This window comes from Plecotus auritus (genome assembly GCF_963455305.1).
Source record: "Plecotus auritus genome assembly, chromosome: 1".
Classification (NCBI taxonomy): domain Eukaryota; kingdom Metazoa; phylum Chordata; class Mammalia; order Chiroptera; family Vespertilionidae; genus Plecotus; species Plecotus auritus.
The window spans coordinates 192,760,739-192,783,480 of record NC_137770.1 but is presented as its reverse complement, the minus strand read 5'-3'; the positions used below and the strand labels follow the sequence as shown (position 1 = coordinate 192,783,480).

Below are 22,742 nucleotides of genomic sequence, written 5' to 3'. Positions count from 1 at the left end.
TGGCAGTGCCACTGACAATGGGATCCAACCTCCAGTTCACACACTAAGCACAAGGACTCATTTCTTGAGGAATCTGTCTCCTCTATGTGGCCTGACTGGCAGGACCAGTAAAGCTGGCTTCACAAACATGAAAATACCCAAACTGTTGCACTTTCTCTGTGCATCTTGAAAGCTATTTTCCTTTAGTTCAGTAATTCTCAGCCTTATTTTGCATTTCGGAACTTTATGTTCTCTAGGCTGGATAATTACCAAAGGACATGAGTTCTCACCCACACTTCAGAAAACTGGCATGGCCCTTCAAACAGCAAGATAGAATTAAAAGACCACTGAGCGAATAATATTGATACAGATTGAATGTTTGTGTCCCCTCAAAATTCATATACTGAAACCTAATCCCCAATGCAATGGTATTAAGAAGTGGGGCTGTTAAGAGGTGATTAGATCAAGAAGGTTGAGGCATCATAAATGGGATTTGTGTCCTTAAAAAAGAGACCCCAGGGGAACAGTGAAAAAAAACCACACACAAAGAGATCCCAGAGAACTCCTTTCCCCCTTCTGACAGGTGAAGACACAATGAGAAGACAATTGCCTATGAGCCAGAAAGAGCTCTCACCAGCACAGAATCTAATGATACCTTGATCTTAGACTCACCAGCCTTCAGAACTAAATGTGAGAATTAAATGTTCAGTCTTCTAAGCCACCTAGTTTATGTTATTTTTGTTATAGCAGCTCAGAGAGATGAAGATTATATCCCCAGCTTTCTATCAATATTTTGTTGATTAGTTTCCCTATAGGAAAAGTGATTTGTAAGGTACCTCCTAGCTCTAAGGTGCAATGGTGCTATACAGTGCTATGAAATGACAGACATATTAAATATCCTTTCCCCCATCCTCATCTAATTTCTTCTTATCTGTCAGGTCTTGGCTTAGAAGCTAGTCCATTTCATAGGCCTTCCCTCCCTCTCCCCAGCCTGCAGTGTGGGTTAGGAGACTCTTCTTTGTGTTACCATGGTGCTCTGGACTACCTTATTTAAAGTTGTATCCTCAGCACCAATTTCTAGTAGGAATTCAATGACATAGTATATGAAATGATGAAATGAGGGGATGGTTTCTGATAGCTACCACCCCCTTGGTCACTGGGTAAGTGATGAAAGATGTTCTGAGATAACTATTCATGGAACATGCTGAAATAGTCTTTGTTCTTCTGCCTGCATTTGGACATATGTACCCTGAGTACACACCTAATGAATAAGATTACAGTACCACTTTTTTTTCCCCAGGGGAAAAATGAAAAGAAATCTTCCATTTTTATGGTCAGAGAAACACAGACTATTATACTTAGCTCAGTTATCATTAATAAAATAGAAGATCCTTTACCTTCTCTTCTGAGCTCTTCAAATTAATCTAAGGTCTGATTGTCCCAAAGCATTACTAATTGCATAGCAATATCACAAAATTGGAAATGATATACATGTCCAGTCAAAGAGTGATGGTTAAGTAAACTATGACACTAAATAAACTGGTGAACAGATGCAGCTTCTGACAATGTGCTCACAATATACATTAATGGGGACCACTGAGCGAATAATACATACCTATACATTACCTATGACTGCCATCCTGTGAAACATACTAAATAGATGCATACAATATAGAAAGATATACTACAGAATATTAAGAATGACTATGTTTATGTGGTAGAACTATGGATGATTTTCTTTCTATGTTTCCGATTTTTCAGATTTTTCTCATGGTGAAAATCAAAATCAAAAATCATTTCATTGTTAATTAAAAACATCTTGTCCTTTTCTGCTAGGAAACTTTTGGCTATTGATACTGGGTGTGTCCGCTTGAATGAGCTGAATAGAGGAGCAGAGAGAAGACCCTGTGGTACAATCAAAGCAGGGAATGGAAGCATATGGAATCCTCTGGAGCAGCAACTAACTGCCTGTGTAATAGTCACTGATCTAAGCTCTTCCTACATGCCAGACATTGCCCATACATTTTTTTTCTCATTTGTCCTCATAAACATTGTAGGACATGGGTACTAGTGTTACTGCCATCTTCTAGCCAAAACTGAGCCTGAGATTGGTCAGTTCTTTTGCTAGTATGAGGGGGAGCCGCAGAGTTGACCCTGGGTAGTCTGTCTCCATGGTCTGACATTTTCTCACTGTGCTCTACTGCCCCCTCCAATGAGACCGCAGCGGCTAAGGGGAAACAGAGCATAATTCTAAGCCACACTTCATTTCATGCAATGATCTGTGTCAACAAAGGCACAGCTGCTATTCCCACCTTTGGGAGAGTCTATTCAGATAAGTCTTCAAATAACTCTTGCTTGTCAGTGGAATGGTCTCTAGTAGCCACTTGTTCACTATATTATCTCAGGGTTCACTATATTATCTCAGGGTGCTAACGAGAGGGTGAGCCATCAATTGTCCTTCTTTGGGACAATATGCTCAGCTTTGAATATAAGACATAAATTCAATGCTTTGGGGCAACAAGCTCATTTATAAATGCTCTCATGGCCAACTTTGCAGCCCCAGATCAACATGGATACATTCCATGCCAGCTTCCCGCTTTAAAAGTGGATAATGGTTGCTCGCTCCTTGCCAGCACAGTTATAGGCAACCTTTCTCCATGCTCTTGTTGAAAGTAGATTCACCTTGCAAATGACGGATTATGCCCCGCTGACACCATTAGCGCACACAGCACTTGGAGGCTCTCTATTACACAGTCACATTTTCTATGCACAGAAACCAGTGGTGTAACATTTCTAGAAGGGAGGGGAGGGGAGACTTCACTACAGGAGCATTCTAGGAGAACAGAGCAGGATACCCAGGGCGAGTCCAGTCCTGCTGGAGTCAGGCATATCACTAAAGCACAGTGTCTTCCACCCGCCCTGCCGCCTCAGGGAAATGTGAATGGGTGGAGGGCGGGGGGTGGGGGGGGGGGGTGGAGAACTACAGAAACAGTCCATGAAGTGTGCCAAGCAGATTGGTCTGAAGGAAGTGACACTGGGCTTAAGGGAAATCCATTTCAAAATAAATTAAAATTAAAAACAAATGTGTGCGCAGGGAAAACTTAATGAGCAAAAGGAAACAACTAAACAGAGAAATCCTAACAAGAAGACTGAATCGAATCATCAGAGAAAGTGCCATGAGGACAACTACTGGAGGATATAATTGCGTCCATTGTACTCTGTCTCTTGGTCCCGTCCCCCGAGGGACAGCCCTGTGATGTTCATTCACTTACTTTCTCTGGAAACGGACCACAGGATCAGCCAGCAGGTCAGTGACATCAAGGTTTCTCCCCTTCTCGATGACATCTCGATGCTTCCGAACAAACAGCCACCCGATGTGGGAAAAGAAGAAGCCCCGGCGGGCATTGTGGGGGTCAGCGTCAGTCTCCGAGTACTTGTGGTGGACTCGGTGGTCCCTGGACCACTCGAAGATGTCGTTCTGCAGAGAGAATGCAGACCCTAAGTTAAGAGACAATGCACCCTGGCACTTTCTCGAAAGCATCCCAACCTCCCCCTGCCCGACTTCTCATCATCCTCACCACTGACTTCCACTTGCTCCTGTCCTCAGCTTCAAGTTCAATCCCTGGGGTTTTTCTGGGGTGGCTTCCATAAAAACAAGAGTAAATCCTCACTCACTGTAAGAGGGATCTTAACTTGTGTTTGGGGTGTGCCCACTGCAGGAGGTTCAGACTTATTGGGTGAACTAGTGGGGAAACCTGAAAGAAAGTTCTGAAGCAGGCTACTGAAGTCTCCTGAGAGATCATTCATGAAGAACAGAGAGATAGGATGAAGTCTCAGGATGAAGTCTTGGTTGTCAGAGGTAGAGTATGAAAAGGGGTTGGTTCTTGGCCCAGAACTCTCAGCCCTCGCACCCATTTTTTAATGGCCTTAAAGTCCAACTTAATGGAGAGCAGGAAGCCAGCAAGTAAAAACTCAAAGAGCTGCTTCACCAAATTGCTGAAAAATACCAAGGCACAAATAACATTGCTTATGGACTGCTCTAACAGTGTGTCACAGAGAGGCAGGGGAGTTGACTTTGCCTTCTTGAGGAATCTGGTGTATTTGGCCATACCCACCAAGTGAAGAAGCAGCAGTGCCCAAGGGGCAGGCTGGATTCCAAGAGAGACTCTGCTGCCCACAGAAGGAGAAACATCAGAGTCCAGCAGATTCTGCCAAACTCTCAGGGTGAGGCTCAGGCACACCTGGGGACACACCCTGTTGACCCTCCTGTGATGGGAGACATGAGATATAGTGCCAGGGGGTTGGAGGTCCTGTGTGAGCTATCAGGGGCAAAACCAAAGGCATTTAGGGTAGTATTAGTAATGACACCTTATCTATAGCCATGGGCCAGTGAAGTCTATAGACCTCTAATGTGTGCTCAGTTTTGTTTTTATCTGATAATGTTTTTAAAACTTTGAGAAAGCAAATTAGGTTGAAAGAGATGCTTTTAATAGGAAAATTAACCTGAAAATAAAAAAAAAACTTTATATAGTATATAAGCTCTTTTTTGAAAAATATAAAAATAAGGCAATAATGTTTGATACCATACTATTCAGAACTTAGTCATGTTTTCATTAAGAATCTGCTATTTCACAGATATCGGCTTCATTCTGCTGATGAGAAGGGAACTATTTTATTCTAAAAGTTCTAACCATTATTTTAATCAAAATGGGGTTTGTTGAGTTTTTGGTTTCTCTGGCTCACCTAGTGCTACTAAAAGGCTACTCAACCTTGTGCATCCTATAGCACCATTGAAAACTTTTAAAGTTTGCTTAACCCTTGGGTATAGGAAACTTTACCCAAAGGAGAGGTAGAAAGACCTTAAGAAGTATATGCTCAGCTTAAATATAAAGAGAGAAAATGGGTGCTTAGCAGTTTGTATGGGGAAAAATTTACAGCCTGGTTTATTGTGATAGAAAAAGAGGTCTTTGGATTTTACATATATTTAAACAGAGTGTATTGAAAAAGAGTGAAAGCATTTATTATTTATAATCTTAGAATGTGTAGTTGGGAAGAAATTTCAAATGTCAGTCAAGACCACTGCAGCCCAGAATAATTTATTCCTTTTGCATTAGTTTATTGCTTTTATTGCGGTGCCCATCTGGACATAGGAAGAAAGAGGAGCCCTCTCTCCCCAGTTCAGATGGCAAAATTAAGGCTTAGAAGACATTTACTCACGTTCATCTACTAAGTGCCAACAGTAATGGAACAAAACAGTCCTTCGTTCACGTTCCTTTCAATGAGATATATCCCTTATTCTCCAAATTCAATGGCAAGGAGGGGGGTATCTTTTACAAAAATATCTCGTTTTTTTGTTAAAAGGTTATGCTGATTCTTTAATCTATCACAGTGCAATTTTTTAAAAACTTTAAGTGATGAGTTCCAAAGCGCTAGAAACATTATTCTCACAAAATTAAGCATCATATGGCGACAAAAGAATGATGATGAGGACAAATTGGAACAGAGATATTTATTTATTTTAATTCCTCCTACCTGGATACCTTCCCGACAGAAGCCACTTTGACTGTAACATTGGAATGAAGCCCGGGTTTGGCCACATCCCAAATAATCAAGCAAACAATCGAGCCAAAAATACTCTTAAGATGTGTGGGTTTTTAATTCTTTGTTATTGTTTTGTTTTTAACGCTAAAGCTGACTCCAGTGAAAAAGTGACTCAAAGACCAAGATGTCAGCCAACAACAGGGCAGAAAGGGAACAAAATTCATATGTTCACTCAGGGGCCTTTTCCACCAACTCTTCTGCACTTTGCTTCTATCCTGGACTGATGTGGAGTGGGAGCCAATATGTGAGCAGCATTTGTGTTTGATGAAAAGCTGTGTTTGGTACAGTCAATATGTGCAGAAGGGAAAGCTGAGGGCTGATGAGGAGGGAGAGATGGCTAAGCAAACTTCAGGAGGTGGGAGTGAGAGGAAACACCCCGCCATCGCCATGGCAATATCCTGGCCATCTCTCTTCCTCCCAGTGTTTGCATAGTGCTAATTACTCTTGTCTGGAACTATGTGCGCTACCCCATCATCCCCGCTTCACAGAAAAGGAAAAAAAAAATGAGGCACAGAGAGATGGTGAACTTTCATCAATGAGCTGACACTCAAGCATGTGGATCCCATCTGTTCATGCCCTGTGTGCACATTTTGACAGCGGCCATGACATTGAGCTCAGCAGCAACTTCTGAAACCTAAAGACTTACATAGTCTAACAAATCAACAAATAGTTCAATTTGCAACTTAGAGTTTATACGTAACAGTGGGTTCTGATAGATCAAGGTCTTAATACATAACCCCATTACCTTCAAAAGCAGACATTCACCACATGTTTACTGATCATTCCTGACAAAGAACTGGAGTGAAGAACGAAGCTACCCTAGATCTAAGAGCCCTGAGTATAAGTGAGGCACAGGCAGGTGGGGGAGCGGAAGAGGAAGAAGAAGAGAGCAGATTAGGAGTGCACAGCTCAGGTGGTAGGTTTTATTACATGAGGAGCCACACCATGTCCTACTTTGTGCTGTCCAAGAGAAATATAATACAAGCCATATATGTAATTAAAGTTTTTCTAGTAGCAACATTAAAAAAATGAAAAGAAACAAATAAAATTAATTTTAATAACATATTTTATTTAACGTATTTTAAATGCCATTCCAATACATGATTAGCATGTTATTAATGAGATATTTTACTTTTTTTCCTGTACCAATTCTTCAAAATTGGGTGTGTCTTTTATACTTCTAGCACACCTCAATTTGGACTAGCCAGAGTTCAAAGTGCTCAGTAGCCAGCCACATGTGGCTAATGGCTACCATATTGGACAGTGAAGTTCTAACTCATAACTTATATGCTTTTCTATGTGTGTGCCATAGTTTTTAAAGTTTTTTTAAATCCTATATAATAAAAGCCTAATATGCTAAGTGTCCAGTCGATCAGTCAGCCGTTCAACCAATCAAAGTGTAATTTGCTAATGATATGCTAAGGCCGCTCAACCACTCGCTATGATGTGCACTAACCACCAGGGGGCAGACACTCTGACCAGTAGGTTAGCTTGCTGCTGGGGTCCGGCCCATCAGGACTGAATGAGACCAGCCGGACATGCCGTGCAGCCCTCCCATGGTCTCTCCCCAGCTGGCCAACCTCATGTGTCTCTCCCTGGCCCCAATCGTGCACTGGTGATATCCCTTGGCCTGGCCTGCGCCCTCTCACAATCCAGGACCCCTCGGGGGATGTCAAAGAGCTGGTTTCAGCCTGATCCTGCAGGCCAGGCCAAGGGACCCCACTGGTGCATGAATTCGTGCACCGTGCCTCTAGTAAAATAAATAAAAAATTTAAAAGTTTTAAAAATTCAATGTTGCTTACTGATGAGAGTGTGAAATTGGCACAAACCAGGTGAATGGCAAATGGGCTGCACATATCAAAAGTGTTAAAATTGTGCGTATGTAAAATCTAACAATTTGTTTTCTTTATCTAAAGAAATAATCAGGGTGTGCAAAGATTTAAACACAAAGATGCTCACTGCTGTGAAAACATGGAAAAGCCTTGAATTTCCACATAAGAGGTTATGATTGAGTACCTTGAAATACATTTTTTAATTCAATATTATTCGTGTGTGTGTGTGTGTGTGCATAGAAAACTTCTGGAGAAAAATATTAAGAAAAAGGTCTTAGGGTTACCTCAGGAAGTGAGACTGGGATATAGGAGATGAGGAGAAATACTTTTACATTTTATCATATACTATGAAATTTTTAACAAGACCGTCTGTTGGTTTTGTATTAAAAATGAATTTACAAAGAAAGATATTGCATTATTGACACAGAGAGATGACAGGAAAAATTTAAGTGAAAAGTAGTTTTCAAAATAGTAGATATGGAATGGACCAATTTTAATAAAAATGTATATTTGGGCATAGGAAAAATAAAGGAAGTTTCTAAGTCAACCTTGTTTATAATGGTTCTAGAAAGTGGGATGGTGGGTGATTTTTAATTTTTTTATTTTAGTTTATCTGTATTTTCTACATTTTTATAAAAATAAGTTTTTCTTTTGTAAAATGGGGAAACAATTATTTTTAAGTTTCCATACTTCTGAATCAAAGCAACCCAGCTTCTGCCATCAGCCCCACATTAGGAAAAACTCTATGAAAAAGTAAGATTCATTTAGTAATCCAGTAATACATCTGTACATCAACATTAACACTGATCAACTAATCACACCGCACCTGTGTGACTTAAAGCAAAGTGCCCTTGCTTAAACCCGCACTGGGTTTTGTATCTTTATTACTTCACTCTCCATCCTAGATAATATCCTGAAACAGGGAACCTGCTGAGGCTGTAGAAATTGAAATTGATCATGTGGGGGTTTTTCTCCATAAGCACGGCCTTTGCATATTATCTGGGGCTTGAGCAAAGGTAATCAATCTCAAAAGCTCCACCGAAGCAGATTATGAAGCCACCCTCTCAGTCAGTACTTTTCCCCAACCTCCTTCTATGTTCAGAAGAAAGTCGTGAGTCTAGTCCTCTAAATGGCCATAGAGGAAACTGTCTTTTAAAGCTCACATAGCCCTACTGGTTTGGCTCAGTGGATAGAGCGTCAGCTTGCAGGCTGAAGGGTCCTGGGTTCGATTCTGGTCAAGGGCACATGCCCAGGTTGTGGGCTCAATCCCTGGTGGGGGGAGTGCAAGCGGCAGCCGATCAATGATTCTCTCTCATCACTGATGTTTCTATCTCTCTTTCCCTCTCACTTCCTCTCTAAAATCAATAAAAATATATTTAAAAAATAAATAAAGCCCACATAATTAATTTCCACTAGTTAGCAAGATAAAGGCTAAATGTAAACAGTATTTAGCTTGCTCCATTGAATGGAGACTTGACTTTGGGTGGTGAACACAATACAATATACAGATGATGGGTTATAGAATTGTATACCTAAAACCTATATAATTTGATTAGCCAATGTAACCCCAATAAATTAAATTAAAACAATTTTTTAAAGAATATCATTTGTACTCATAATACATCTTGTTTCCAATGAATAGTGAAAAAGACACTAGGAGCACCAACGACAGACAAGTCAGCTTGAACAGGCAGGTTTTAGAGTAGAACGTGCGTGTCTTGTGAGTGAAAGACATCTGGGATAATAGTCATTCCATCAAGGGGGTCAAAGAGGGAAAGATGTTGCTGCCTCTCCTCTCTAGGGACCATAAGGCTCATTTGAAAGTGACTTTATCTCAGTCTCTGAGGTCTGAATACAACCTCCTCCAGTTCAGATGCCAACATTGTACTATTGAAACGGTGAAGAACATTTGGTGCTTTCCCCATTGTCAATACTGGGTCAGCACTGATTTTCCCCCAGATAACACGGACAATCTGTAAGAAGAACCCAGAAAGTCCCCAAAAAGGGCCTGGCAGCAGTCTACACCACCTGGCAAATTGTAACTGCGGGAGAACAAGTCCCCACCTGCAGCCGAGCCTTCACGTGGCCCTCGGCCTGGGAGGTTTTAGAAGCTGGATAAGTGTTCAAAAGCCAACTTTAGTGGTTTAAAAAGTATTTGCTGACAACACTTAAAAATGGCAAAGAATGAAAGGAGTGTTTCATATTTTCTTTTTTATATTTTCTTTTATTAAATCTTTTACAATGAGAATGTATTTGAATAAGACTTTTATACTTTAAAAAAACACACATTTTAAAAATGGCTTGGGAGTCCTCTTGGTAGACAAGTTGCCGGCCTTCTGTGAGCCTTCCTAATTTGGGTTTAAAAGTTTTTTTGGTCAGTGATATTGACCATTGTTCTAATCTCCTGAGCTACATCTCCTTCACTCAGTGAGTCAGATTTTCAGGGAAGAAAGAACCTAGAAAACAATGACAGCCCAATAGTAATGGATACCCCTTGCTCCCAGATCTTGGTTTTTAAATGCCATTCCCCAGTAAAAGGTGCCAGGACTAGGGCAGGAAAAACACCAGAGGAATTTGATATATTTTGTTGTACCAGAAAATAAGAAATTGCTCTAAAAAGGATAGCAATGTGTCAAAAAATGACATAGGAGTCCATTTGTATTGCCTTCCACTGAACAAACTGGGGTCATTTGACTAATAATTTGGGGCATTAAGATGAATACTAATTACAGACTAAAATCTACTTAACAGATATTAATCTATGAGCCCATAGTAAATGTATACATGTATACATACATATGTGAAATGCCAACCAACAAATCTAGAGGGAATTATGGAGTTAGAAAATCCTCATTCTGCAGGTGTCATGGCAATAACTGATTCAAGCAAGAATCAGTTATGGGGGAAGGTTGATGAAGAAAAAAATATTTACATGGGCTCACAGTATCTCAGCATGTTATACACTAATTACAAGAGGGAAAATAGTCATCTTACATTGAGAAACCGGGTAGATACCACTTTAAACGAGTGATCAAAGTTCATACCACCAAAAATATGACAAAGTGATGTCATAGGCCTCTTGTTTGATGCTCAGGACACAAGATCACTGAGGCAACATTTCTGCCCAAACTGCACAATCTGTGTAGTTATGAGGAAATGTGAGCAAATAAAAAATGAGGAGCATTCTACAAAATAACTGGTCTTTACATTATAAAAATGTCAACATCATAAAATCAAAGAAAGATTGGTAAACGCTTCCAGATGAAAGGAGACTAAAGAGACATTACAAATTATAATGTAGTATTCTGAATTGGTTCCTGGACTAGGATCCTGGATATAGTATAGCAAACATTAAATTTTCTGATTTGGTATGTGTATTGTGTTCATTTGAAATGTCTTTCCTATTAGGAAATGCACATTGAAGTATTTAGGGATGAAGAGACATGATATTTATAACTTATACTCAAATGATTCAGAAAAAAACATAGAAGAATGTATATACACACATATGGAGAGAGAAGGAGAATAGTGAAGCAATATGATAACAATTAGTAAATCTGAGTGAAGGTATACAGGAGTTCTTCATGGTATTTTTGCAATGTTTTGTCAGTTTGAAGCTATTTACAAATAAAGAGTAAAAACTAAAAAGAAAAATGTCAAGGGCATTTTTTAAAATCTCCAATTTTCCCTTTCCACTCCATTTCCACTACCCTTGTTCAGGCTTTTATCAGTTGACATGCATTCCTGTAATAGCCTTGCAAAGTCTCCTGCCTCTAGTCCTTTCTCCCTCCGCAATATATTTGGTATACAGAGACCATACTGCCCATGCACATACTCCCCAAACACCAGCATTCTTTTGTTTATTATCTGAAAACGTGTTCGTTATTACTTTTCTCATCAAGTCTAAACACTCCTTGGCAAAGAGCTTCAACTGAGCTAATCATTCTTATCTTTCCCACTTTATTCTTTAACTTAACAAATATTTACTGACTGTTCAGATGTGCTAGGAGATAAAGAAGGAACGGGACAATCAAGGTTACATCTTCAATGAATGTATATTTCATGGAGACAAACATCAAGTAAACGAAGTCAACATCATTTCAGACTGGGATTAATGCTATAAAGCCAAAGAGTATGTGGAATAGCAAGGGAGACACTGAGCAAGGAAGGACTTTCCAACCAGGAATCTTTAGGCTAAGAAGAGTCAGGTAGGAGTGAGGGAGGAAGAAGGGGATTGTCTCAGGTAGAGCGATAGACTTGACACAGTCCAGGAACTAAGAGAAGTCCAGCATGTTCTAGAGCAAGAGTGGTGTAAGATGAAGTCTGCAAGGTATCTATATAACAAAAGCCTAAGCAACCATTATGGCAGAACTACCAGAATGACCGGTCGCTATGATGCGCACTGACCACCAGAGGGCAGACACTCAATGCAGGAGCTGCCCCCTGATGGTCAGTGTGCTCCCACAGGGGGAGCGCCGCTCAGCCAGAAGCCGGGCTCACAGCTGGTGAGCACAGCAGCAGTGGTGGGAGCCTCTCCCACCTCCGCAGCAGCGCTAAGGAGCAGCAAGCAGGCAGGCGATAAGGAACAAGGGGTCCCAAACTACGAGAGGGATGTCCACCTAAGCCAGCAGGCGGACATCCCCTGAGAAGTCCTGGACTGCGAGAGGGCACAGGCTGGGCTGAGGGGATGAATTTCGTGCACCGGACCTCTAGTTGTATAATAAAGAACACATTTGATCTTTGTCCCTGGTGGTTCCTGGCACAGATCTTCAGAAAACATTGAAATTTCCTGAATGATAGGACTGTCTTTATTATGCTAACTAGAGGCCTGGTGCATGAAAATTCATGCACTGGAAAGGGGGGTCCCTCAGCCAGGCCTGCCCCCTCTCACAGTCTGGGAGCCCTCAGGGGCAGGAAGTGACCCAGCGATCAGGGGAAGGTGACGCCCCCTTCACACCTCTGCTGCTGCCACTGTCGGCAGCACAAGCCTTGGCCGGCCCTGGTTACCTGAGCCTTGGGCGGCCCTGGTTACCTGAGCCTCAGGCAGCCCTGGGTGGCTGGGCAGCCACCATCTGAGGCTTGCCTGTACCTCGGGCCAGCCCTGGGCAGCTGGACAGCTGACATCTGAGGCTTGCCTGCGCCTCGGGCCGGCCCTGGGTGGCTGGGGAGCTGAGGGAACTGGGGGACTCCAGAGGTAGGCACGCGGAGTGGGCAGACCCGCCCGTGTCATGAGCCTGCCGCCCTGGTGGGGCTGAGGGGACTGGACACTACCATCTTGTGGCTGTGGACACCGCCATATTTGAGGGTGTGGCAGTTAATTAGCATATTCCCTCCTTATTGGCTGTGGGCACTTCCATCTTTGTGAGGGTGTGATGGCCATTAGCATATTCCCTCTTTATTAGATAGGATGAGGCCCCTAGATAGAAAAACCAATCATGTGATTAAAGGATTGGCACTTTGGGAGGGGAAGGGAAATGGAGATGAGTTCAATCACATGACCAGTGATTTAATCAATCACACCTGTGAGGTAGAAACTCTGGACACTGAGTCTTGGAGGAGCTTCCTGGCTGATGAACACACTGATGTTCAGGGAAGATGACGAACCCTGACTCCACAGGGAGAGAGCGAAGAAACTGCATGAGGGACCTTCTCACACCCTACTCTATGTGTTGGTCCTGATTTGCATTCTTTCTAATAAAACTGTAATAATAAGTATAACTTTCTTGAGTTCTGTAAGTTGTTCTAGCAAATTATTAAACCTGAAGGAATCGTGGGAACCCTTGAATTTGTAGCCAGTCAGTAAAAGGTACAGGTGGCATGGAGCCCCTCCTTTGACTGGCATCTGAAGCAAGGCTGTCATATAAGTACAACAAGGACTGAGGCTTTAACTTGTGGGATCTGGCACTCACTTGGCTGGTTAGTGTCAGAATTGAATGGAAGGACACCCACTTGGGTGGAAACTACACTGGTAAGCGAAAGCCTGATCATGCAGAGCCCTCTCTAGGCATCCTCAAACTACGGCCCGCGGGCCACATGCGGCCTGCCAAGGACATTTATTCGGCCTGCTGGGTGCTGCTGCCTGTCCTGCTTAGCAGCCGACTCGTCCCGGGCCCGCAGTGCGCATAGGAATTTGTTCACAGTTTGTTTTTTTTAAACTATAGTCCAGCCCTCCAACAGTCTGAGGGACAGTGAACTGGCCCCCTGTTTAAAAAGTTTGAGGACCCCTGCTCTAGGCCATAGTAACAAGGCTGGATTTTATTCCAAATGCAACTAAGCCACTGAAAGATTTTCTTTTCTTATTAGTGGCTTGATTTTCAATAAGTTCTGTCTGGCTGCATGGACGGGGGCCAGTGTTTAAAGAGGAAGACCAGTTGATGAGGCTTTTGCAGTAATCTAGGCAAGAAAGGATCATGGCTTGGATTTGAGAATGGATGAGAAGCTTGCAGGTTCAAGGTACAATTTACAGACTGACAAATCTAACAGTGAAGGGGGCAGTGGGAAGAGATTAACCAAAGAACTTACATGCATATATATATAACTCTTGAACACAGACAACAGTGCGATAGGCCTTAGGGGGTGGGCAAGGTGCAAGGGTGGAGGGGGTCAATGGGGGCAAAAGAGGACATCAGTAATACTTTTAACAATAAAGATAAAATTTTTAAAAAAGAAAATACAGGTTCAAGAAGAAAAATCCTATCTAATAAAAGTAATATGCAAATTGACCATCACACCAAGACACAAGATGGCCTCCTCCATGTGGTCAAAGATGGCTGCCCCCATGTGGACACAAGATGACCACCACAAGATGGCCACCACAAGATGGCCTGCAGGGAAGGGCAGTTGTGGGAAGTTAGGGGTGACCAGGCCAACAGAGCAGGGCAGTTGGAGGAGACCAGACCAGCAAGGGAAGGCAGTTGGGGGGGACCCAGGCCTGCAGGGGAGGGCAGTTGTGGGCAATCAGGCAAGCAGGGAGGGCAGTTAGGGGTGAGCGGGCCGGTAGAGGAGGGCAGTTGGGGGAGACCAGGTCAGCAGGGGAGGGCAGTTGCGGGGGGGAATAGGCCTGCAGGGGAGGGCAGTTGGGGGGACCAGGCCAGCAGGGAGGGCAGTTGGGTGGGGACCAGGCCTGCAGGGGAGGGCAGTTGTGGGCAATCAGGCAAGCAGGGAGGGCAGTTAGGGGTGAGCGGGCCGGTAGAGGAGGGCAGTTGGGGGAGACCAGGTCAGCAGGGGAGGGCAGTTGCGGGGGGGAATAGGCCTGCAGGGGAGGGCAGTTGGGGGGACCAGGCCAGCAGGGAGGGCAGTTGGGTGGGGACCAGGCCTGCAGGGGAGGGCAGTTGTGGGCAATCAGGCCAGCAGGGAGGGCAGTTAGGGGTGACCAGGCCAGCAGAGGAGGGCAGTTGTGGGCAATCAGGCCAGCAGGGAGGGCAGTTGGGGGAGACTAGGCCAGCAGGGGAGGGCAGTTGGGGGGGACCAGGCCTGCAGGGGAGGGCAGTTGTGGGCAATCAGGCCAGCAGGGAGGGCAGTTAGGGGTGACCAGGCCAGCAGAGGAGGGCAGTTGTGGGCAATCAGGCCAGCAGGGAGGGCAGTTAGGGGTGACCAGGCCAGCAGAGGAGGGCAGTTGGGGGAGACCAGGCCAGCAGGGGAGGGCAGTTGGGGGGGACCAGGTCTGTAGGGGAGGGCAGTTGGGGGGACCCAGGCCTGCAGGGGAGGGCAGTTGCAGGCAATCAGACCAGCAGGGAGGGTAGTTAGGGGTGACCGGACCAGCAGAGGAGGGCAGTTGGGGGAGACCAGGCCTGCAGGGGAGGGCAGTTTTGGGGGACCAGGACTGCAGGGGAGGACAGTTTGGGGGTGGGATCCAGGCCTGCAGGGGAGGGCAGTTGTGAGCTAGCAGTCCTGGATTGTGAGAGGGATGTCCGACCGCCTGTTTAGGGCCAATCCCAGTGGGTGAGGGTGCAGGTGAGGGTGCAGGTTGGGCTGAGGGACACTCCCCCCCCGCCCCCCCCCCCCCGTGCACGAATTTCATGCACCGGGCCTCTAGTATATATATAATTTAGCAGTAGAAGAGACAGGCTAAAAGGTTAGATGAGGGATGATTAGGGAAATGGAGAAACTATGAATGACACCCAGATTTCTGGTGGGGAAAGGAAGGAGAGAAGTAGTTTCAGGGGACAGGGGAGAGTCACATCTTTGGCTTTGGGCACATTGATTTTGAGATGGTTGGGAGACATCTAGTGAGAGTAGTGCAGGTACCTGGATTTGCAACACTGCACCCCATCAGTATCCTTCTTCAATCAGACCATTTCACTCTGGCGCAGGGACCCAAACAGTACGTAATGATCATTCCTCTCTCCCGACCTGTGTTCAAGTGTTTTCCTTACCTTCCCCTCCTTCTTCCTTGTCTGTGAAAATAAATCCTTTTCACCTTTCAAGAGCTAAAAACTCTTCCTGTAGGCTTTATCCTAATACCCATGTTCGTATCTCTGCAGCACAAGAGCCGGTATGAAAGTTTTGAGCAATTTAACTCCACAGTCTAATGAAGGTCCCTCCTTATAATGCCCGAGTCTAACCAGTTCTATCAGATTGTAATGGCTCCTCATGACTAGGGCCATTTTTAAAAAATAAATTTTTATTGATTTCAGAGAGGAAGGGCGAGGGAGAGATAGAAACATCAATGATGAGAGAGAATCATCAATTGGCTGCCTCCCGCACACCCCCTACTGAGGACCAAGCCCAAAACCCAGGTATGTGCCCCTATTGGAATCGAACAGTGACCTTTTGGCTCATAGGTCAACACCCAACCACTGAGCCACGCCGGCCAGGCACTAGGGTCATTTCTTATGCATCATTTATATTTCTCAAAGTGGCTTATGCACCTTTTCATTCAAAGAGAACGAACCAGCAGACATACACAAAAGCTATAGTAGAGTCAATAGGAGGTGAAAATAATCAGGTGTGTCTGTCTTTTAAAACGTTTTTAAAAGCAAGGGTAGAAATTTCCTCCTTTTTTTTTGACATTTTTGCAAATTTTACCTTTAATTAAAATGGGTTTATTCAATGACTCCTGTAGCTATTGTATCTTTGGAGCTTAATAAAGGGATGTAAAATAGCATTCCTGAAACATTCCTGTAACAAGACCTCTGGTTGGTGCTACAAGGAACTAGACAGGACAATGGAAAAGCCTGAACTCTGATAAACAAGGACCAGAGATGAAAAGCAGCTCAATATCTAATGAGGGGAGAGAGGTAGCTAATGGAGGCCCCAATGTATCTGGTAGATCTAATAGTTTTATTAAGCATCTTCATTAATGACTAGGAACAGGGCGTATACATTTTGTTAATAACATTGTTGATTGGTACCAAATTAAGAGGTGCAGACATCTTTGAGAACAGAGAAATAACACAGAGGTTAGAAATATTAATAGAAATTATCACAATGAGGTTTGGTTTAGGAAAAATACAAATAATGGCAACTGGGAGAGAAATCATCCAAAATGCAAAATAACCAGTGGGCTGGAAAATCTAGAAAGCAGCAACATAAGAGTGTCTGGCAGGAGAGCAATGGAAAAGAATAAGCAGTGACAACTGCCATCTCAGCCCAAATGGTTGGTGGCAGGTACAGGGAGAGATAGCTTGACAGGGAATTGTATTGCAACACAGGCTCCTTCAACACCCGTAAACATTTATGGAGACAATGTGAGAAAATAAACAAAAATAAGCGCAGGCACTTGGGCCTTAGGTTCTTCAGGTGTTAGAAAAGAGATGAGACTTGACATCTAAGGTCCCCCAGCTCCAACCTCCTGTGGTTCTAGAAAAGAAAGAGATGGGCAGGGGAGAGAGCAGGGTTAAAGAGGTGCCCTTCCTGAGCCCTTCTAAAGATCTTCTTTATGAAACTTTTACCTTGAAAATATGTTTCAGAATAGCTTTCAAATTAACAGGACTGCACGTGGAATTCATCTGAAACAAGTGTACCTTTCTTTCAATATAGATGTAGAGCCGGATCAACATATCAAATCTTGTAGGTATTTGTTTACAAAAATAATCTCTAGCCCTGGCCGATTCCCAGTCAGGCACATACCCAGGTTTTGGGTTTGATCCCTGGTCAGGACATATGCAAGAGGCAACCGATCGATGTATCTCTCTCATATCAATGTTTCTCTCTCTCTCTCTCTCTCTCTCTCTCTCTTCCCCTCTCTAAAATCAATGAAAATAAATAAAATACCCTCTACTTTACTAAGTATTTCTTTAAATAAAAACTCTGTGGCATATATATATATATATATATATATATATATATATATATTTGTTTACTAAAATTTAATCACCTTGAAATGCTAAGGGATTCATCTGTTGTACAGAGTATAACATCTGCATAGTTTCTGCTACATTTGTGGAAGGTAACCTGAGAGGCAGACTAACCCTGCTCACGCTGTATCCTCTCTGGAACTACTCTCTTTTCTCAGGCTACCCCAGCTATTCCCTCATCATTCCCTTGAGGTGATTTCATTCATCTCACCTGCTTTCACTGATCTAGATTCAACAAAAAAGGAAGTGAGACATTTGGGGGTGGGGCACTTTAATGGTACATTTTTTATTGGTAGGAAGTAACAGTTAATGCTGCCAGGTAAGCACAGATGGAAAATGCCAAAATACTGTGTGCCTCCTGCAGCAGCCTTGGGCAAGTTTCTTCTTTCTTTCTCTCTTTCTTTCTCTTTCTTTCTTTCTTTCTTTCTTTCTTTCTTTCTTTCTTTCTTTCTCTCTCTCTCTCTTTCTCTTTCTCTTTCTCTCTTTCTTTTTCTCTTTCTCTTTCTCTTTCTCTCTTTCTCTCTCCTCACCTCTCTCTCTCAGACACACACACCTCCCACCTCCCACCTCCACCTTGTCATCTGTCAGAGTCTCCGCCAATACTGGAGTTACAAAGGAGCGTGTGTACAACAATAATGCTTTACTGACTCCATAAATCACCATCATCATGAGCACAGGCGTTGCTCAATGACAGCCAAGCTATTTGTTTTTCCACTTGACTTCCAAATGTGCCAGGAGGCAAAATGCTGTGGAAGGAGACACTGAGGCAGGCATGCAAGCGACCTTCCAGAACCACCCTGGAAGGCTTCTCGGGGCCTCGGGGTCAGGACCACTTCTGCTGCTGCCTGTTTACAGGGGAGGAGGAAACCGACAACATCCACCCAGCCTGAGAAGAGGAAGGCAAGCCTGTTTCGGACGTGCCCAAGGAAGACTGTGCATCCGAAGCTTAGGCTTGTGTTTAGGAAAGGCGGCAAATGCTGAAACCGGATGTCTGCAGTGAGCGTTAGAACCTGCACAGAGAGCCACATAAGGTTCAGGATTCTCCAGCCGGCAGTAGTGTCCTGACCAGTGTTTTGTTCTCCTAACCACCTGCTCCCACTGCTGCGAACACCAGCCGTCCTCCAAAGCCTCGCCTCATCGCCACGTTTCCCTCCTCGGTGTGCACACCCACAGAGACCCAGCGTGGGGGCTGGTCTATGATCCTGATCTGGCACAAACGTCTGTGGGCTCTCATGACCGTGGTCTGAGTCCTCCTTGTGCCATTGAAATGCCTTCGGCCGTGTCACACTCCTAAAATCTTGCAGTGCTTTCCCATGGCTTTTAGAGCAATAACCAAACTCCTTGCTATGCCCAACAGAGCCCAGCACTGGGGTGGCCCCGGCCCCCCTCTCTGACCTCTTCTAAGACCATCTCCTGTGCTCACGTGAACCAGCCATACTGGCCATTCTTCTCTTCGATGGACGCACCATACTTGTTCCCACTTTGCTCTGGCTCCTCCTTCTGTCTAGAATGCTCTCCCCATACCCATTCTCTCCCTCAGGTCTCAGCTCTAATGTCACCTTCTCTGCGAGGTCTTCTCGGACCATCCTCTCTAAAGAAGCTGCCTCCCTGTCACTCTTTGTCACAATGCCGTGCTGAAATTCTTCCTATTCTTCCACTTACTTATTTATTTGCTCTCTCTCCCACTGTAAGATACACGTTCTGAGGACAGGCACTTCATCTGTCTTGTTCTCCACTGCAGGGAACAATGCTTAGCCCAGTATATTTGCAAAATGAAAGGATACAGGTACCCCTGGATCCTGGGAGAGGCCTTAGAGCAGCAGTGAGAAGTGAACTCTGGAGTCAAGCCATCTGCACTTGAACCCCGCCTTCTGTCATCAAATCTGTATGTCCTTGGTCAGGTCACAGGGCCTCTTTCTTTCTCCATTTTATCTCCTATCAAATGAGGACAATAACAGTATCTACTTTGTAGGGGTATTGTCAGATGGCTAATGTACTTAATGAAATGTTGGCATGTGGTTAGCACTCAAAACTTGCTGTTTTTGTTGTTATATACCCGCCCAAGTTCATGGCCCATGACCATGTGATTTAGTTGACATATTCACAAATCATGCTGTAATGTCCACTTTCTGGTCTGGTGTGCAGAGAGTTGGAAGTAGTCATTCCTATCCTTGCAACAAGAAAAAAAAAAAAAGCTAAACAAACTTTAAATCAACAATTCTTCTTAGATCCTTCAAAGAATTGAGATCACAGATAAACTGCTGCCCCCAGAACTAGAGAGACAAACAGGCAGCTACAGAGAGAGAATCACAGCTTACGGGAAGCAGAGGCCCAGGAGCAAAAGTCAGAACGGGTAGGAATACTTTGCAGGGGTCCTCAAACTTTTTAAACAGGGGGCCAGTTCACTGTCCCTCAGACCGTTGGAGGGCCGGACTATAATTTAAAAAAAAAAACTATGAACAAATTCCTATGCGTACTGCGGGTCCGGGACGAGTCGGCTGCTAAGCAGGACAGGCAGCAGCACCTGGTGGGCTGGATAAATGTCCTCGGTGGCCCGCATGTGGCCCGCAGGCCATAGTTTGAGGACCCCTACGTTTAAAGTGTAATTGATGAATTACTGGAGGCTTATTGTGGACAAGCTTGATAGTTTAAAACTGCTAGAGGGCTCAGTCCTAAGGGGCTCCACACGTTCATGAATTTTACCTCCAGGGGCCCTACCAGGTTCTCACCATGAATAGCTGGAAAAATTCCCTTGCTCTTCTAGCAGGAAAAGGAGAAGAGTAACCACTTTGAAATGTCAGCTCTGCACAGAGCTCTCTATTTTCCTTATTGAGGTCTGTTTTCAAGAGAAACTATTTTACCAGAGCCCAATCAACTGGGTTTTACCAAAGCCCGACTGACCTGTGGGGAGGGAAATCCTCAACTCAGGCTCACCACCGTGACTGAAACCCAAACACAGAGCTAAAGAAGGCTTCCCCTTATCTCCATGCCAACAGGGCTGCTGTATGTTAACGGGATTTCAAATGAAAGGACGGAAGGCCTTAATCTCTATTTAAGAAGAAGTCTCTAGGAAAACCCAAAGACAACAGTAGAAAGACATCTTTTCAGACTAAAAGTACCCCCACCTTTCTCACTAGAGCCCCCTGCCCAGTACATACATTCTGTACAAAAGAAAGAGAAAAGGGAATTTCAAATGTCTAAGTCCCAAATTTAAGAAGATTGTTTTTGATGATCAAGATCTTGTGTGTAGCATCTAGAAAGCCCTGCTGATCCTCAGAGATGACCATGGCATTTGTCCATTTTGGCCAAAGGCATGACCATTCTGATGGAAGAAAGCAGAAGAGGACCCTTGAAACTATCTTTAAAAATCCAGGGGGACATCAAAGGGAAACTAAATCAATGACTCTGCACTAAGTCAGGGCTATAGGTCAATACCCTACACTGGCAGATCACAGCACATTTTTTTACTTTCCCAGGTGGTTCTGTTCCTATGGTTAAGTGGTTTGGATCGACTGTATTCTTTCCCTCTGATACAGTTATGCATTGTATGGGAGCTGGCCCTTTACTGATCTTATAAACACCTCTCACTTAGGTCTAAGTGACATTGTTATAAAACCCCAGACCCAAGGAGCACTGACATTTCCACTGGAAAACTATGGAAATTCTAATATCCCACTAGATAGAAGGCTTCATAAAGGCAAGGATTGTGTGTTTGCTAATCATTAAGCCCACTGTGGCTTAGCTCAGTGCCCGCCACATAGTAGGTGCTCAATAAATATTTATCAAATGAAAAAAAAAATCCACCACAAATGTAGGCATAATTCCAATTTGGTGATTTCTAAAAATATTTTTTAAAACTATTAATTCATTTAACAATCATTGAGGGTTTTCCATTTGATAGGCACTAAAATACAGAAATGAATGAGATGGTGTGCCATTCTAATAAAGAAGAGGGGTGAGGATATTCTCTGAGTGCTACTATAATGTGGGCACTTTTTGTTCATTATTCCATCATCCCAACAACTCTGTGAGGTAGGTATTATTACCCTGCCCCTTATGCATTTAAAGAAACAGAGACCTGTACAAAGGCCACATGTAGCAAATGGCAGAGCTGAGAATTTATTCCAGGACCTGGGCTTACAATGAACTTTCTCCCCAAAGTAAATTTAAAATCACTGTGTGATGTTCCATTATGGGATGTTTTATTAAGGAAACTTAGGTTCTAAAAAACTGAGTTATAAACAGTTTCTGTGGGAAAGAGGTTTAGGCTCTCAACTTCAAGTTATTTATGTTGGGGAAAAAATTCAATAATAGAGGTGCTTTATAACTATACGAGTGTGTAATTGGAGACTAAAAATAATAAACTGCTTAAACAAAAATAAATGAAAATTACTGAGTTAAGTCCTCAATAGCATCTAAGACCTGAGTCAATGAGTTTTCAAATTATTATTATTATAACTCACTGTTATGATAAAAAAGCACAACACTGAACTAAGACGGTTGAAGTCAAAATAAAGTGCAGCACAGTTCACAAGGCCAGAGGTGAACAAAACATAAAATCAAGAAGCTGCCGACCACTCCTTTGTGCCCAACAGCTGCTACCCTAGAACCGTGGTTCTAATTCCCGACTGTGCTTGAATTATAACCAGTAGGTATTCAGAATACGAATTGTGCTCCCTAAGCGATCTATTGTGTTAGATCCTATCTGCTTTATGAATGCTCCAACTGTAGGAGGGAAGCCTGAAATAGGGATTCAAATTCTTAGACACAAGAGCAACGCAGAGAAATGCTGAAGGTCAGGCTGTCTTATAGGGATGGGAGGCCCATTGCAGAGGTGGCCATGCGACTTGCATGTCTGAAGTCACAAAGAGGCTTCTGGGTCACTTGCTTCCTTGGATCCTAACGCAGTTTTGGGAATTGCCATTTCTTCCCAATGGGTAAAAATTCAATGGGTCTGGAATCACCTGCACTCATATATGGCACAGACTTCGAAAACAAGTTGTCCCCACTCACCCTGCCTGGATCAGATGAG

General features: G+C 43.7%; 1 protein-coding gene across 1 annotated transcript in view; it reads right to left on the bottom strand.

The window, feature by feature from the left end:
• SCD5 (stearoyl-CoA desaturase 5) overlaps nucleotides 1-22,742 on the bottom strand; it is a 156,025-nt gene that overhangs the window by 38,257 nt on the left and 95,026 nt on the right. Inside the window, exon 3 of the mRNA XM_080675269.1 lies at nucleotides 3,252-3,457. Coding sequence (XP_080531395.1) covers nucleotides 3,252-3,457 — 206 coding nt within the window. The remainder of the gene's footprint in view (nucleotides 1-3,251; nucleotides 3,458-22,742) is intronic.